Below are 18,385 nucleotides of genomic sequence, written 5' to 3' on the forward strand. Positions count from 1 at the left end.
CCCCTGACTTATTACTTGCTTTTTTTGTTTGTTTACAAAAGCAACTCAAAGCAACTTACAATAAATAAAAATAATGCATGCATTAAAACCAGAATAAAACAACAAAAACCTAATAACAGGGGGTGGGCAGGTGTGGGGGACTCCCTGGTCCTGAATGGGGTAACTGTGCCCCTGAAGGACCAGGTGCACAGCCTGGGAATCATTTTGGACTCACAGCTGTCCATGGAGGTGCAGGTTAATTCTGTGTCCAGGGCGGCTGTCTACCAGCTCCACCTGGTACGCAGGCTGAGACCCTACCTGCCTGCAGACTGTCTTGCCAGAGTGGTGCATGCTCTAGTTATCTCCCGCTTGGACTACTGCAATGCACTCTATGTGGGGCTACCTTTGAAGGTGACCCAGAAACTGCAATTAATCCAGAATGTGGCAGCTAGACTGGTGACTGGGAGTGGCCGCCAGGACCACATAACACCAGTCCTGAGAGATCTGCATTGGCTCCCAGTACGTTTCCAAGCACAATTCAAAGTGTTGGTGCTGATGTTTAAAGCCCTAAACGGCCTTGGCCCAGTATACCTGAAGGAGCAACTCCACCCCCATCATTCAGCCCGGACACTGAGATCCAGCGCCGAGGGCCTTCTGGCGGCTCCCTCATTACGAGAAGTGAGGTTACAGGGAACCAGACAGAGGGCCTTCTCGGTAGTGGCGCCTGCCCTGTGGAACACCCTCCCTTCAGATATGAAGGAAAGAAGCAGCTATCTTCTCTTTAAAAGACATCTGAAGGCAGCCCTGTTTAGGGAAGTTTTTAATATTTAATGCTGTATTGTTTTTAACACTCAGTTGGAAGCCGCCCAGAGTGGCTGGGGAAACTCAGCCAGATGGGCGGGATATAAATAAATTATTATTATTATTATTATTATTATTATTATTATTATTATTATTACCCACCGATGGCTACTGCTTTCTCTCTCTCTTTTTTTTTTTGGGGGGGGGCAATTGGTTGTGGGGCCTGCAGCTGGGAGAGAGACACCTGCCTCCTCCCTCTCCCCAGCTTAGATTTTCCCAGAATTTGCAGGGCTTCCCAAAGGCTCTTCTTCGCCCGCCAGGAGACAGCTAATGTTATGTACCTAAACCAGTTTTCCCCCTCTTCCTTCCAGGTACACAGTCTGTGCCGTCTGGCTTCCGCTGGTGCTTTATCTCAGCTGGCATAGCTACACGTCGCTTGCGAAGGGAGAAACCTGGCTGTTTTCTACCTTCACAACAGGTGCCTATGCTCAATCCATCAGCCTCTTTAAACAAGCTTCTCAGGACACTACAAAGCTCTGAGTGGGGAGAGGCAGGTCTGCACCTGGGCAATGGGGCATTAGGAAAAGGGGCATCTTTCAACTGGTGGGGCCAGTTTGCGTCTGTGTCAGCTGAGGAGCAATCCTGCCTGGGAGCCCTGTGCCCTGAGCCCGACCCCTCTGTTTTCCATGGAGAGAAAAGGCAGGATGAAGCCTTATTCTTGGCGGGCCAGCAAGACAGTGCATCTGGGCAACTGTGTAACGGGAAATGGAGGAAAGGGCTTTTGGTCATTGGGAATGGAGAGAAGATAAGCGTATACCCCTTTCATGGGCTGCACACATGCTTCAGCCTTTGAAGCACTTTGTTTCGGGGTTTTTTGAAAGCCCTTTTGTGGGTATCACTGCAGGGGCCCATATTTGCACTCAGTGCAGGCACCATGAGCAGCTGCTAAATCTTTGCCATATGTACGCATGGAGGGGGTGCCCTCCGTGCCTGGTGCACATTAGTTTCTATCTGTTGGATCAATCCAGGATTGATCCAACACTTTCCCCTTTCTGTGCTCCCAGCACACACGTCCTGAAAGTTTATTGCCGTACCAATAGCACAGGCTGCACAGGCTGAGCTAGTTAAAGTGTACTCAGGCTTTGCTCCAAGGAGGCAACTTTGACTACATTCCTCCTTGTGGCTGGGTGGTGAGTCGCAAGGAGCCACTCTGGGTTCTGTCTAAACTAGTGCCTACTTAACGGTCCTGAGTCAACCATGTCTATTAATTTCAGCTGATCTGCTCCTGAGTATGAGTTACATTGCGTGCAACCCAATGTATGTGTCCCGAGGCTTCCTTTCCTTGCACCGTGCAGGGAACTTCGGGACTACATGTACCTTTTCTTTTCCTAAGGCACTCTTGAGTATGCTCAGGCACTGGCACGTGGCTAATTACTGACTATTTAAGACACCCAGAACATAGTGTGCTCGGAGTCTCCCTGCTATGACACCAGGCAAGCGGGGAACATCACACAAAATGATTTATTCCATGAGGATTGCAACACAGTGGTACCTCTGGTTACGTACTTAATTCGTTCCGGAGGTCCGTTCTTAACCTGAAGCTGTTCTTAAGCTGAAGCACCACTTTAGCTAATGGGGCCTGCTGCTGCTGCCGCCGCCGCATGATTTCTGTTCACATCCTGAAGCAAAATTCTTAACCTGAGGTACTATTCCTGGGTTAGCAGAGTCTGTAACCTGAGGCGTATGTAACCTGAAGCGTCCGTAACCCGAGGTACCACTGTACAGTGATTGTATCAGAAGCCATACCTCATGCCACCACCTCAAAATATCGGTGGTTTAAGGAGCGCAGCCTCCAGGCAGGTTTCAGCAACAATAATCAGGAGTCAGGAATGGAGAAAGCAGCTATTGTCCCGAGTAGCTCCCTCCGCCTCCACGCCCCCCACAGTGGGCCCTGCACAGAGAAGGGCTTGTGCTGAGCCAGAAGCCTGAATCTCACTCAGTCAGACTCTGGCTTGCGGCACCTGCAGTCTGAGGCGCATGGCCTGCCCCCTTGTTCTCCACTGGCTGGCTGTCTTTTCCCCTCAGGGGTGCCATTCTGTGCCAGCCTAGGCTACTCCTTGGGGAGCGGGGGAGCTTTCTGTTTTCTGCTCCTATCACACCCAGCCAATAATAATGCCAGCAGGCTGGCACAGTGTTAAAACAACATCCGGGACAGATAAAAGAAAGTACCTCTCCGCGCGGCGCATAGGTAAATTATCGAACTCGCTCCCACATGAGGACAGTGGTGGCCACAAAAGAAGACTGGACAAATTCACAGGGGAGGAGAGGGCTGTCAATGGCTACTAGTCATGATGACTCTGCTCTGCCCCCACGGTCGGTCGGAGGCAGTGATGCTTCTGAATACCAATCACAGGAGGGGAGAGGGCTCTTGGGCTTGAATCCTGCTTGCTGGTTTCCCACTGGGGCATCTGCTTAGCCCCTGGGAGAACAGGATGCTGGACTAAATGGGCCATTGGTCTGATCCAGCAGGCTCTTCTTAAATTCTTACATTCTTATTCCCGCCTGGATCCTCTGGGGTCTGGTGAGTGGGGTGTTCCCACCCTCAGATTTTTCTCAGAGAGAAAGGTTGGGTGAAAGGATGAGGTCTGTATCTCCCAAAGCTCTTGGAACATGCTGAGGATGTTACCAATTTGTATAACTGGGTTTCTTTTTTGGGGGGGGGCGATCTTTGCCCTCTTTCTGATTTGACTTGGATCACCATGCAATGTGGCCAATGAGATTCAGCTACCTGATGACATTCGAAGCCAGCTCAGAATGAGGGGTTGCTCTCTATCTTCACTCTAGCAACTTTGGATGGGTAGGGGGAACAGTGCACCCACTAGAGAGGGTGGCATCCCCAGCACACAGAAAAATCGAAATGACAACCCCTGGGCTGGCCAGTGTTGGAAACTAGCTGCTGGGTTGAATGGGGCTGTGTTGGGTGCTGTGTTGATGTCCTTAGATCAAGTCCTCCTCAAGGAATGAGGAGGTCCAGACTGTAGGGCTTGCTGACCTCTCGTCTTCCTGCTGTGTAGCATATTCCATCCATGTTCAGAAGACCTGGTTCCCGTTGCTCTTCATTGTGGGGATGTGCATGTGGTCCTTAGTCGAATATATCATCCATCGCTTCATCTTCCACATGAGTCCGCCGACCAACAACTACTACCTGATCACACTGCATTTCCTACTCCATGGTCAGCATCATAAGGTAAATGGGCCACCACACGATCTAGTAGCCTCTTGGGGAGAACTTTCCCAAAACTGATTTGGACTGCAACTCCCATCAGCCTTGGCCAGGATAACCGTGTTCCCTTGGCCAGCATGACCATTGTGGAGCCTTTCAGACAGGGGCTGATGGGAGCTGTAGTCTGAAACAGCCAGAGGGCACCAGGTTGGGTGAAAGCTACCCTAGATGGTTGAGGGTCCCTTTACAAGGTCATATTTTTGGAATGCAAATGCCATGAGGCAGCAGCTGGAAAAAAAGAAGGCTGTCACTCGGAGCAACAGCCTTCCTGAGCACTGAAACTACCTTGTGTGGGAAGGAACTCCAGACTGAATTCAGCTACCCCATGCAAATGGATGTGGTCTATTTCACAAGGCGAGCCCTTGTCTCTTTCCACGGTATGCGTGGGGAAACCTCTGGGCCAAGGGCTGGAGGAGGCCTGCTAGCATTGTGAATTTGGCACACAAGAGATTTAGCTTTTTTTGAGAACAATCAGAAGTCTATTTTAGGTCTCTTTTTGTTTTAATTTTCTTGTATTTTTACTTTTCTTTTGTATGGGATGGGGTATAAATTGTAATATAGTACACTGATGTATAAATTTGTGAAATGTTTAATGAAGACTTTAAAATAATAATTATTTTTTTAAAAAAAAAAAGAAAGAAATTTGGCACACAAAGGGGTTTCTCTGCTCCCCCTGGCATGCCCACCTGAAGTGACATCGCATGTGGGGGCAGGTAACTCTTGTGTCTGTAAAGGAACTATTAGAGCAGAACTTGCCTCTGGTGCCCTGGTGCCAATTGGGAAGTTCCAACAGGTGGAGCAGATCCCCAACGGAAGCGGGACTAACCTTCTGCATCAGATTCAGAGCCAAATGCAAGATCCGCTTTGGGCAAGAATCTTCTGTTGCGACCCTGGCTTAAATTAAAGCCATGGCTGCAAAGAAGAAATCGGGAGCACACTCAGAGCAATCTCCTGGTCCTTCTTTTGAAGTCAATCCACTTCTAGAACTGGCCCGCTGGCCAGATGCAGTTCCTAAGCGGGCCATAGCTTAGTGGCAGAGGATGTGCTTTACATGCAAAAGGTCCCATCCTCAATTCTCAGCATCACCAGGTAGGGCTGGGGGGAAAGCTCTGTCTGAACCCCTGGAGAGCTTCTGCCAGTCAGTGTAGAGACAAAACCAATGGTCCAACTCTGTATAAGGAAGTTTCTTAGTTGAGGCTAAGGTAAAACTGAGTGGTGTGCGCAAAAGCTCCCAGGTTCAATTCTTGGGATCTTCAGGTCAGGCAAAGAAAGATTACCACTGTACAGAAGGTTGGTGATTTTAGCCCACCCCGGGATGGCTGTGGACAGGATTCCTGCATTGCAGGGGGTTGGACTAGATGGCCCTTGGTGTCCTTGGTGTCCCTTCCAATGCTACGATTCTGTGGTCCTGTGATCTTTTTTAATGTATTTATGTCCCCCGTTCCTCCCCAGCTGGGATTTTAGGAGGCTTACAACATTTATAAACAAGGTTATAAAATAAAAAGCGAGGAAAACAAACTTAAGCAAAAAAGAATAATTGAAGTACATTTAGAACAAACAGTTAAAATCCAGTTTGCCCTGACAACTGCATCACCTGCACCTTAGTTTCCAAAGGTGTGTCTGAACAGGAAGGTTGCTTGCTGGGAGAGTAACAAAGAGGGAGCCGCTCCAACTTCTCTTGGAAGGGAATTCTGTAACAGGGGAGCAGCAACAGAAAAGTCTCTCTCTCCCTCTTTACACCACCAATTGTGCCTCCAGTGTGGATGGGACTGAGAGAAGGGGCTCACATGGGGATCTTAGCACCCAGGCAGGATCATAGCAGCAGATACGATATTACAGGTGGCCTGGGCCCAAGCCAGAATGATCCCCATTTGAAACCTTGGGGAGCCGCTCCCAGCCTCTTATGCAGAGTCAACTCATAAGGCAGCTTTCTTATGTTTCTCTCTGGGAGTCAGCAGAAGAAAAATGATGGGAGCAGCATTTGAGGAATGTGCACAGGCTAGCACTTGAGCATGCATCGTGTGGGTTGGCGCACTTTAAGCCCCCAGGAAATAAGTATGTTTTCCTGCATTAAAGCAGGGAGTGTTTTCAGTAAGACCTCCCCCCTCCACCCACAAATACCCAGAGTGGCTGCATTTGGATGTCATGATAAACTTTAGTTTATCATGGGAACCATCTGCACCACCTGTTCTCTCCTTGACTGGCATACCTGTGCAGAGGTGTCCAGAAGCTTCTGTTCTGATTAAGCACCGCTTGCCATTTTGCCTGAACCCGACAAACTTAAGGTTTGTCTGAAACTGTTGTTCGTTTGAAACAAGCTAACTCCAACACATTAGCTATGAAGCTGGCTTCTTTGAACAAACCATAGTTAAGATTCACCACAGTTTAGGGTTCAGGTGTAATGCTAAACTGCCATGGACTGGCTGGATGCAGACGACTGCTGGGAGGCACCAGCGGGGGAATCCCCAAAGGAACTCCCAAGGGAAGAAGGTTCAGAGCCAGGGGACTGGTGGTGGGATGACAATGAGTGGTCAGAGGGAGAAGAGGAAGCAGACTAAGAACAGGAGGTGTCGGAAGCTGAAGAGGCAACAGGGTTTTGTGAGCAGGTTGAGGCTGGGGTAGAAAGCAGTCCAGAATCCAAGGCAGGAGAGGAGGGGGCCCAGCAGATAGAGTTGAGGCAAGCTGCTGAAGAATCCAGAGAGTCTCCCATCCTGTTGAGACCATCTCCCCTCCTCCTGAGCAGACAGAAAAATGTAGAGGACAGAGCAAGGAGAAGCAAGACAACAGAGCCTTAGGCTGCTGGGGAAGGAAGCAGGGGAGAAGCCTTAGAGAGCGGTGGGAAGGCAGGGACCTTCAGTCCTCACAACTTCTTCACTGGGCCAAGTCCTACTGGGAAGACTTTCTGTGAATGCTAGGCCTGCACTGTTTTGGGTTTTTTGAATAAAGAGTAAATTTCATGGACACTGGTGTCTTTTATTGCTGACCTACTCCTGACTCCAGCTTCTGACATAAACTTCAGGTAATCAAAGACATAAGCAAAAGCTTCAGAAGGTGTGGCTTGTTTCCATTAAACCTAGGAATGAGGGACATGAGGCCCTCCAGATGTTGCTGGACTGCAGCTCCCATCAGCCGCAAACTGACATGGCCAGTGGTTGTGATAAATTGCGGTTTACAGTGTCAGCCAAGTCCAGCCATTGGAACTCATTTCTGCTCTTCTGCATCATGAGTATTTTGACTCCAAACCATGGGATGTCCCTCAGCATCAACGGTGTCAGTTAAACTACTAGTAACTAATTCTGCTCCTTGCGATTCTCTTTCAGTCTCCATTTGATGGATCTCGCCTGGTCTTTCCACCTGCACCATCATCCCTGGTCATTGCCTTTTTCTACGTTCTTGCCAGAGTTGTATTTCCTGAAGCATTTGGGACCTCCCTCTTTGCCGGGGGGCTCTTTGGCTACGTTGTCTATGACATGATGCACTATTACTTGCATTATGGGTCACCAAAGAAAGGCAGCTACTTGTATGAGATGAAAGCGTACCATGTGAAGCACCATTTTGAACACCAGAACACAGGTAATGGAGGGGGGATTTTGCCTCCTGAACAGCTGCTATCACAGGAATAGGAGCCTATGCCCCCTCCCCCAGTGTTGTTGGACTACAGCTCCCATCATCCCTAACCACTGGCCTTGCCTGCTACTAGCCACAATAGTTCTACCTCCACTGTTGGAGACAGTAAATACTTCCGAATACCAACTGCTGGAAACTGCAAGAGGGGAGAGGGCTCTTGGGCTCAGGTACCACTTGCTGGTTTCCCTTTGGGGAATCTGGTTGGCCACTGTGAAAACAAGATGGTGGACTAGATGGGGCACTGGCCTGATCTGGCAGATCACTTCTTGTGAATCCAACAATATCTGGGGGGCCACAAGTTCCCCATCCTGGTCTGAATAGTTTTGGGGTAGTGTTAAGAAAAAGCAGGTACTGTTTTTTTAAAAAATGAATCCATAAAATAAAAACAAAATGGAGGGGACTTTTGCTCCCTTCCTGCTGATCTTTCAGGGTTGCTAAATGCCAAAACTAGCTGATGGAGCCTCCAGGTGGCCACTATTTTGTGGGAAGGATTCAAGTGCATTCTGGAACTTTAGGTTTCCACAATTAAAGTGGTCTGTCACCTGAGCACAACAAATTCACTTTAGAAAAGAAGCAGACATGGTGTGGTTTGGAATGTGTTGGGGTGAACATTGAAAAAATCTAGGATGCACAGATGATCGATAGGAAGGCTTATAAGCACCACAAAATTAAATCTGGACAAATGCTCGTTTTGTCTAACAGCCCTACAATGAAACCTGAATGAATGGTTAATAAAGACCAGCATTAGTCTAACCCAGTGTTTCCCAACCGGTGTTCCGCGGCACACTAGTGTGCCGTGAGACACCGGCTGGTGTGCCGTGGGAGGGAGGCGGGCGAGTCGGGCGGCGAGAGGCGGCGGCGGCGAGGATCCGCGTTGAGCCGGGGGCGGCTCCGCGGTGGTGGTGCCGAGCGGCGGGGCAGCGCGCGCAAAAGGGAGGAGCGCGAGACAGCGGAGGAGGAGGAGGCCGGCATGTCCGGGCAGCAGCAGCAACAGCAGCAGCAGCAACTCCCGACGACGGCTCCTCCTCCGCCCGCTATCGCCGCCACCACCACAACAGCCGCCGCCGCCTCAGCTGCCGCCGTCCCTCAGTCCCTCGCTCTGCTGCCTCCTCCCACCCCGGCAAGGGGAAGGGAAAAAACGTTCACTTTTGTGCGTCCCTCCCGGCGTGACGCTGCGCGCTGACGTCACGGGGCGGGGCTTTAATGGTGGTGTGCCGCGAGATTTTTTCCCGGTAAACAGGTGTGCCGTTGCCCAAAAACGTTTGGGAAACACTGGTCTAACCACTGCATAAGCTTTGTGCAAGCAAATCAGGAAGACTGCTGCATAAACAGGGCAACTGGAAACTGGAAGAGCCCTGAGGGAAGCCTCCAATGCCTTGACTTAACTCTACACCTCTCTGTCTTCCCTGTTTCAGGCTTTGGCATCACCAGCAAATTCTGGGACCATCCGTTTCAGACGCTGATCCCAGAGGAAACCCCTGAGAAGGAAGACTAGCACCTGTTACTCTCCTGCATGGTCTTTGGCTCCTGTTTTGCTTTCCTCTTGCAAGCCTCGGATGCCGCCCCCTGGGACTCTGCAGAGCTTGGAAGCCTGGGACCTGAGGAGAGAGGGGACTGTCCTTCTGCTGTGCTGCTTCTTTGTAACATGGTTCTGCTGTGCAGGTGACCTTCTGGGAGGAGCCCTGCAAAGACTAATGGAGAGGGAAGACCAAGGTGGTGTTGCTGAGTGTCTTAGGCAGGATGCAATGGCAAGGGGCAAACTCTGCCCAGCTCAGCACCTTGAGATCAAAGTAGAACTCTGGTTTTAGACACGTGTAAGAATTTCATTGTTGAGCACATGCCACAGCTGACTTGGAGGACTGGTATCCTGTGATGTGTTGAGCGGTAGGCAAACTGCTCTGGCTCTTAGTATTCCTGATATCTAGCATGGTGTTTGGGTGGTGGGTGCAGGATTGCGTAATGGTGCAAACCTGTTGGCATCCTTTCTGTGTAGACAATGGGCAGTGGTCTAAGTCCAGCTTGTTGCATGCCACCTACTTGGCTGACCTCTCCAGGGGAATCACTAGGGGAAAAGACTGCTGATTTCTCACAAGCTGGCACCAGGTGTGGGGAATGGCCACCCCTTTTATGCTCAGTGTGATTCTGATCTCTTTAGAGTAGAGCCCTGTGGGTTCTGGATTTGCTATGCAAGTGGCTGGATACAAGCCACCGGAGCTAGAAGTTATTTAAGAGGTCATCAAGTGTATCTCCCTGTCCAAAGACGAAGGATCTGGCACCAAAGAGTTCCTGACTGGTCCCTATTCCATTACTAATGCAACTTCTCAACCCAGAATTTGGGGGTGAAGTGAGATTGTAGTACATAGCCTGATTTGGAACTACTTGAGTTTGGGGACTGACTTGGATGCAGACTGAAGTTGGTAGGCAGAGGTGGGATTTTAAAGCAAAACCAGGCAAGCAAGAAAACAGAAAGAAGGGCGAGCCCCTTTCAGATAAATGACAGATAAATTGCCACAGATTGCACATTGCAGAAAATCATTTATGCAAAAAACAGTCCTGCTTGAGTCAAATCCAAAAAGCCAACATCTGTCCAAAAAGACGCTGCCTAGGAATCCTCAGAAAATCATACTGGGTCAACTGACTTCAGCTTTGCTTTGTATACACTACAGTATTCACAATCTGATTAATCTGCAAAGCCACATTGGGCTGTCAATGAACTGTATTCTGAACCCACTGATGTGCCTTACTTCTCCTCCTTTGATGGGATGGCAGCCTTCACTTGATGTGCCATGTACCTTAACCGTGACATTTGAGAAACTGTCAGTGATCCATAACTGTTATACACGAAGTGCAATAAAATAAAATACTTAGTCCAGTGTAGGGATAATTGCAGGCAATAATTACAGAAACGAACAGCAATATTGTTTTTTGTATAACTCTACAGTATGTCATTTTTGCAACATTAACTGGCCTGCTGTTTAATGTAAAAGGGGAGGTGGTTTTTCCCAGAGGCAGTGATGAAGCATTTGTTCATTGGCCACCCTTTGAGAAGAAGACTTGCCGTAGTTGGACTCTCTCCGCATCAGGCACACAATTTGTATTCCCAGATCCACTTGTCCTTGCCAACAGCATTCTTATCCCACCTTCTCAGACCTGTAAGGGCACTTTAGGAAGATGCTGGTTTGTGGTTGGGATCGAACCACAATTGAAGTGGATTTCACACTTTTGCACAACAAACCTCCAAATTTTGTGCAACAAACCTCCCCCAAAATGGGTGATTTTTTGTGGGGATTTTTTGCAATAAGGAAATTAACAGAATACAACACTGAATGTCGATAAACATTCCTTGATGAAAAGTTGTACAACCTCCCTGCAAACAAATCAGGATGAATGCATAGTAAGCAGGTGGTCTGGAAGGTGGCCTAAGATTTGATGACCCTCCAGGAGTGTTTCCCGAAGGTCCAACTTGCCATGCAGCAGGCTAGCCCTGGTCTAATCCTGCTCCTTATGTTTTTCTATGCAAGGGGAACTGCTGTAAGCATCTTGGACTATGCTTTGGTGTTGTGGCCTCCTGTTCCCTTGTCGTTTTTGCCAGTGACTCCAGGAGCCAGAAGGTGGTGACCTCCAGTCACAGGATTGGGGTGGGATGGTTATGTCAAGAGAGCAGAGTTGGCAGGGTTCTTCTGGGAGACACCCTCCAGGACTAGGATGCTCTCCTGCACCTGATTCCAAGACCCTTCTTCTGCTGGAAGGTGAGCGGGCAGAGTGCTGTCCCTCTACAAATAGTCTAACTGCACAGTAGTTCAGGGAGGTCACTGTTGGTATCTTCTGGCTCCTCTGGAAGAGGCAATGTCTGCTGGTCTCTCCCCCTTTGGCCTTTGAGGGCTTATCCACACTTCCTGTTCCTGCATGCTTTCCAGGCATAGTCTGCACTTTATGGCTCTGTGTGCGATTGCTCTTTTTGTTGGTTTGTTGCTCTGGAGCTTTCTCCATGAAAACCTGCTCTTTAGCACTGAATCGGAGCAAACAACAGTCTGTGGAAAAAACAAATTCTTGTTTGTTGCACTTCAGCTTTGAAGAGCAGTTTTTGCTGGGGAAGCTCGGGGGTGGGGGGAGAGAGAAAGGAGTGCTCAGACATGGAGCTTTAAAGTGCGGACCTCTGCCTGAAAAAAGTGGGGCAAAAGGTAAGCATGGATGAACCTTGAGTCATCGTTTTGCTCTCCCTCTCTTCCCTGCCAGAGCACAACAAAATTGTGTCAAATGTGGTCCTTCATGCTGATAAAGAGGGAGGGCGATGGCAGCCACTTGCTAGATGATGTGCCAAATTGTGGTCCCTTCTTCTCTTCCTCTTTTTACCTCTGGTGCTGCTTTCATGTGTTCAATGGCCTTGTGAGGTTCTGTAGTGTCTACACACACACGAGGCAGGAGAGGCTCCTTCCCCTTGTTCCACTGGGAAGCTTATGGGACTATAATCAGAGGGAGAACATTGCACAGATGGGGCTACTGCAGGACAAAGTTTTGCTCTCTCTCTGACTGCCACTGTCCGGAGCGTCCTTGGAAAGGAGGACACAGAGAAGGACTTTAGACTTATGATGTCAAGTTCTGGACAAGTTCATATGGGGGAAGGTGGTCCTTTAGGTATCCTGAGCCATATTAGGCCTCTAGATCCCCAACTCTCCGGTGAGATTCCACCATCCCCATAAGAGGGCAAACTCCAAACCCAGCAGCATCTGTTAGGCCATGATGGTTTTTCCAAGGCAACGCGCAGCTGTCCTTACAAGGCCTCTGCAGATTACACCCCTTCCTCCTTCCAGGCAATGTTCACATTCCAAGTGCTTACTGTGCACTTGTTGGGTTTCAAGGGCGAGGTGTTTTTAAACTGTGTTTGCCCTAAATTATCCAAAGCACATTACGCATCCAGATATAAGATACTTCTGTTCAATGTGTTGTTTGTCAAACCGGCTTCATACCAGTTGGAGTCCACAAACAGTTGTTAATTTGCCTCTAGCCAAGGTGCAAACACTTTTGTATAGGGTAAAGACATCAAAGGAATCAAAGCTGTGCTGATGTGAACATCTGGAGGGTGGTAAAGCTGCCTAATGCACTGGGAATGGGGGAAAGAACCTCACTACATTACAAGCCGGTAATATGAACACACCCTGGGTCTGTGGTGATCTCTCTCTCTCTTTCTCTCTCTCTTACTGGGTCCCAGTCTTGAGTAATTAGATTGTGGAAGACGGAAGACTTCAGGTTCTGGCGTCACCACCTGCTTCCCCTCTCCAGCCCACAATCACAAATACAAGTGAGCTTCTCCACCACTGTTTCATCTCCTCCGAAACCTGTGTTTGGTCAGGTCAATTTTAACGGTGCGTCAGCTTTTCTATGCTACCCTGCCCTTTTGCCTGAAAGAATTTATGCAAACCTCGACTAACCTGGAGTTTTGGCCTTCCAGTAAAGGCAATTGCAAAGAGATGCCCATTGGGTTGTGGATTTTGTCGCTGTTTTTGGTTATACCCAACCTTCTGATTTCTCTTTGCCCTCCCTCCATGTTTGCCGCAGGGTTTTTTTTTTTTTGAAAAAAGGATGAAGTTATATAAAATTGTAGACGTTAAGATAATTGTACATAGATATGATGTATATGTTGAAAAAATTAAACCATTTGAAGTGTTGATGTGTGTGGCGGCAACATGCTTCTGGAAGAGGGGAGGTGGGGGAAGGCGCAGCAGAGCAACTGTGGCTGCCGTGTTGTGGGTCTGTTGTAGCTTTTGGAAGCAGAATCACCTAGAAGAGAGCCTTGCAGCAGCTTGCCATGAGGCTGTCGCAGTGGCCAGCTGCTGTAGTCGCCCCAAGCAAAGAGGTAGGAGGGAGACTGTTGGCTACCTCTCATCTCCCTTTTCTCAGAGACCCCAGTGCAGAGGTGGTAGCTGTGACTTCTGACATTGCACCCCTGCTCGGGGTTGCAGGCTGGGTTCAGGTGGTTATGGGCAGGCCATAGCCCAGAGGTCAGCAAACTTTTTCAGCAGGGGGCCGGTCCCCTGTCCCTCAGACCTCGTGGGGGGTTGGACTATTTTTTTTGGGGGGGGGTGAATAAATTCCTATGCTCCACAAATAACCCAGAGATGCATTTTAAATAAAAAGACACATTCTACTCATGTAAAAACATGCTGATTCCAGACTGTCCGCGGGCTGGATTTAGAAGACGATTGGGCCAGATCCGGCCCCGGGGCCTTAGTTTGCCTACCCATGCCATGGCCCACGGTAGGACACCTGCTCTGCATGCAGAAGATCCCAGGTTCAGCCCCCAACACCTCTTCCATGAACGTCCCTGGCCTGAAACCCTTTTCATACATTCTCAAGTTGCCTCCCTCTGGCATTGGCCTGTCACTGGGCAACCTGCTGCCAGAAGCATGTTTGGCCTTTCTCTCTCCATCCTGAAATGCCTCTTGCTTGCCTAGAAGGAGAGAGTGTGTGTGTGTAAACCTCTTGTTCCTGGACGCCTGGAATGTAATCACCTGAACAAAGGTAAGAGTTGCATCCATTGCTTTGCCCATCTTGTCTATGGCACCTAGAATGTTGGCCAAGAGTGAATGCTGCCTTCAGGCTCAAGAATGTTTCCGACTCCAAGTTCAGACGATACTGAACTAGCCGTTCTATAGGGCAGCTTCCTATGTTCCTATTGAGTGTGCATCACTTAGAGGCCTTTTGCTCCAACAAGTGGAGTACACAAGTGGTGCCAGGCGTGCAGAGACAAATGCACCCCCCCTCCCGCCAACAAGTGGTAGTTGGTTCTGGGAAGCAACATGCGCTTTTAATAACAGGTAGGCCAGTGATACAGTCCTAGAACTGTAGTGTTGGAAGACAGCCAAGGGGTCATCCTGTCCAACCCACTACATGACTGAAGCAGCCTTCGCCAACCTGGTGCCCTCCAGATGTTTTGGGCAGCAGCTGCCATCAGCCACAGCCTACACTTCTATTTTGTAGCCCAAAATGTTTGGAAGACCCTAGGTTGACAAAGCTTGGGTTAAAGCAGCCTTTCTCAACCTGTGGGTCCCCAGATGTTGTTGAACTACAACTCCCATCACCCCTAGCTAGCAAGGCCAGAGCTCAGGGATGATGGGAGTTATAGTCCAACAACATCTGGGGACCCACAGGTTGAGAACTGCTGGGTTAAAGCATCAAGAAAATTGCGTCCTGGGATTTCCCTGTCCTCAGAGGCAGCCCACCTCTTTGCTTGCTCTGGATAGAACCTCAGGTGCCTCCAAGCACTCCACACACCCTTCCCAGCTGAAATGGGCCAAACATCTGTATTACCTGTAGAACAACTTTGCTTTAGCCGTGACAGAAAGACCCGACTTCCACACCCCTGAGTCTTTATGGAAGGCAAAGCATCAGCTGCTGTTTGAGAAGTGGCTCCCCTGCTCAGTTTCCCATCCCATCAGAGTTCCTGTATGTTTTCTCATTTAACCCAGCCCCCCCCCCCCGCCGCCGCCACTATGGACGTAGTGGAAGAAGTTTCTTCAGACAAAAAACCAGTTTCTTTTCTTTCTTTTTTTAAAAAAGCACCTAGTTGTATGATTTGAGGGGAGAGGAGTCCTTCCCCCCCGACTCCCAAGCAACCGGAGAACAAATTGGTAAGCTTTTGCCATGTTGGTGCAGAGTGAAGGACTAGGACCTGCAAGATCAGGCTTCAAATCCCTCCTCAGCTCACTGGGACAGTCCCTGTCTCTTTGCCTAGCCCACCTCACAGGGCTGTTTGGAGGATTCAAAGGGGGAGAGGAAAACCAATGGGTGCTGCCTCCTCGAGTTCCTTGGAGGAAAGAAGGTGGGATAGAAATCGTATCTATAAAGAAACAGCACATACACAAAAACCCCACTTGCTTTCTACAATGGTAGCTAGTTTAAAAACCTTGAGAGTAATACCATCCGACACAGTGGAGTTGCATAGGACTGGGAATTCCAATCTGTGGTAGCCATGGTGAAAATTGAAGCGGGATGGGCTTTATTCCAGGTCCATGAATCCAGAGCACTTTGGTCTTTGGTGCTGTCCGTGGCTGGCATGCAGGATATGATTCCTGATAAATCGGCTTGCCCCAAGAGAATGGAGCCCTCAAGGAGGTGGGCAGCCCATCCCCCTTCTGCCCCATATGAAATATCTCCTCCTGGACATCTTTGGTCTGTGTTATTTTAAGCACCTTTCTGGAAATAAGCCTGTCCTTATACATGCAGAGGGCAGGTTGTTTCCCAACACCAGTGGCTGTCTTTTGACACAGTCCATAACAATTTATATACGTACATGCATAAAATTTTGTATACATGCAAAACCAGTTTGTTGGCTCTTTAATTTTGCTCAGGCAGCTTATTTTACACAGAATTTCCTGAGATTCAGCATCTCGGCCTACACCGAGGCGCAAGATTGAGCAGTGACTGGGCAAAGTTGTAGAATGAGGCATAGAAGGAAAAAGGTCCTCAAATTAAAACAAGAACCCAAAAATTAATAGTAGGGAAGAAGTGGGGGGACTTTTGCAGCCCAAGGGCCACATTCCATTACATGCAACCTTCTGGGGGCCACATGCCAGTGATGGGAGGGGCCAAAAGCAAAAGTGGGTGGGGCAAATGGTACCTTTGTGCAGTAGGATGCTTTCTACACACACACACACACACACACACACACACACACACTGCAATGTGTGGGAGGAGGAAGATGTAGGAGATTACCATGGGGTGATTTCTGCGCAAGGGGGGGATACTACAAGAGAAGAGGAGAGGAGGCATGGACATGGGGGTGAGATGGGGTGCAAAGTGGGGCTGTGGAATAGAATGAGATTGGGAAATTGAGGAGGTAGACTGGAATAATCTATGGGCAAAAAACACTTAAGATAGATGTCTGTTATTACCAAAACTCTTAAGATGGAGTGGAAGAGTGAATGAAAAGAAGAGGAAATACAGAGCATGCGTAGAATGATTTAGTGCTTTCTATGCCAACCTGATACCCTTCTGCTGGGATGCCTGGGACTGATGGGAACTGTAGAGCGAAGGATCCACAGGAACACAGGTTGCTGATTTAGTGTTTTCAAGTGTTTGTGTAGAGCAGGCGTCAGTTCTTCCTGGAAGTGTCACATGGCAAGAAGGGAGTTTTTCATCTCAAGGCTGTGCCTAATCAATAGCTCTGAAATATTTTCTTCCGTTCCTTTGCACAACTTCACCTTTGACCCTAGGACTCGATGTGGGATCTAGGGCTGAGCTCCAGCTCAAATTAAGCCTGGGGTGACCCAACCTGTGTGTGTCCCCGAAGCATGTCCAAAGCCTGTCATTTGGAGGATGCAGTTTGCCCAGCCACCCACCTCTCACACAAGGAGGGGTGCTAGGGAAGGACAAACCAATCCTAAGCAGGCAGCTGCACTAGGGGAAGATACTCCAAAGTGAATTCCCCTGTGTCAAAGTTCACCCTAACTGCTTCTGGACAAGGCATTTGTTTGGGGAGTAGTGTAAACATTTGTTTTCTGCCTTTCCACTGACTCCTGTTGAGTGAACTTTATTTATACCTGTGTTTTTAGTGGTGTCTGCCACTATGTTTCACCAGCTAGGAGAGGTTAGGATGTGATGGTATCTCTAGGTGTCCCGGTTGCATTGTAAAGCCATGTACATAGAATACCACCACCATCTTGTGGTGACTCCTTGTAAGTACTGTTATTAGGTCAATTGGTTGTGGCAAAGGGGGTTGAAATTACAGTACAACACCCTGACTACAGAATCAAGAACTGAAACCAGTCCATGGGGGGCTCCTGCTAAAACACGGAGGCCAAAGGCAGCTTCCCTAAAAACATTTGTCAGTTTGAGAGAGTTCGACAAAGGACTGTTAGGAGCACAGACAGCTAACCCTATATGAAGTGTCACACCCCGTTATTACTGTTGGTGGATTGTAGCATCTGACAGGTCCCCACACCATGGGGACAGGCACCCCCATGAAACACAGAGCCATCCTTCAAAATTCACACATCTCTGAATTTTGCAATGCAGCTGTTCCACTGAGTAAGGTGTACGGAAGTGCACCTCCTAAGGTAAAGTGTACATAAAATGTCAGAAGTCTGAGCATCTCTGACTTAAAGGACCTCCTGTGCCCATATATAGTCTTGTGGGTTTCCGTAAGATGTAGCTCAGAGGGGTTGCCTGCTTCAGAGCCTGCAGGTAAAGGTGAATAGACTGGTGAGTAGGCATAATGGGGCCTTCTCTCTGGTGGCCCCACTAGTATGCCATGCCATTCTTGTGGGCATTGGGCAGGCTTCATTTCCCATGGTAGTTAATGGTCGTTGGGTAGGGCAGAAGGCAGGGAAACCAATGACAGGCAGAGCCAACTAATTCTTTCTTTTGTTTCTACTTGTAGGCTTCCAGGCTTTTGCTAATTTGGGATGGGAATTAACCACAGCCTGGAAAATCCCAGTTGCACAATTAAAGTTGCTTTGGAGCGCTTGCATAACAAACCACCTTCTGCAAATATCACACCTGAATATCACACCAGGGCAGAAGCTTAATAAACGAGCTGTCTGGGAAGGACACATTTTTGCTTCAGAAGATTTTAGGAAACAAGTTTGCATTTGAAAACATTGTAGCCACTTTGTGACAGATTTCCTGAAAAAGCACGAGTACTGTACAGTGGTACCTCAGGTTACATACACTTCAGGTTACATACACTTCAGGTTA

The 18,385-nt window shown here is 48.8% G+C and overlaps 1 protein-coding gene across 1 annotated transcript in view; it reads left to right on the forward strand.

Annotated features, from left to right (window-relative positions):
• Positions 1-13,255, forward strand: part of FA2H (fatty acid 2-hydroxylase) — a 62,657-nt gene extending 49,402 nt beyond the window's left edge. The window contains exons 4-7 of the mRNA XM_082233508.1: positions 1,152-1,258; positions 3,855-4,027; positions 7,384-7,636; positions 9,106-13,255. Of these exons, the coding sequence (XP_082089634.1) occupies positions 1,152-1,258; positions 3,855-4,027; positions 7,384-7,636; positions 9,106-9,185 (613 nt within the window). The 3' untranslated portion in view covers positions 9,186-13,255. The remainder of the gene's footprint in view (positions 1-1,151; positions 1,259-3,854; positions 4,028-7,383; positions 7,637-9,105) is intronic.
• Positions 13,256-18,385: the final 5,130 nt, after the last annotated feature.

This window comes from Podarcis vaucheri (genome assembly GCF_965113315.1).
Source record: "Podarcis vaucheri genome assembly, chromosome: 7".
NCBI classification, from domain to species: domain Eukaryota; kingdom Metazoa; phylum Chordata; class Lepidosauria; order Squamata; family Lacertidae; genus Podarcis; species Podarcis vaucheri.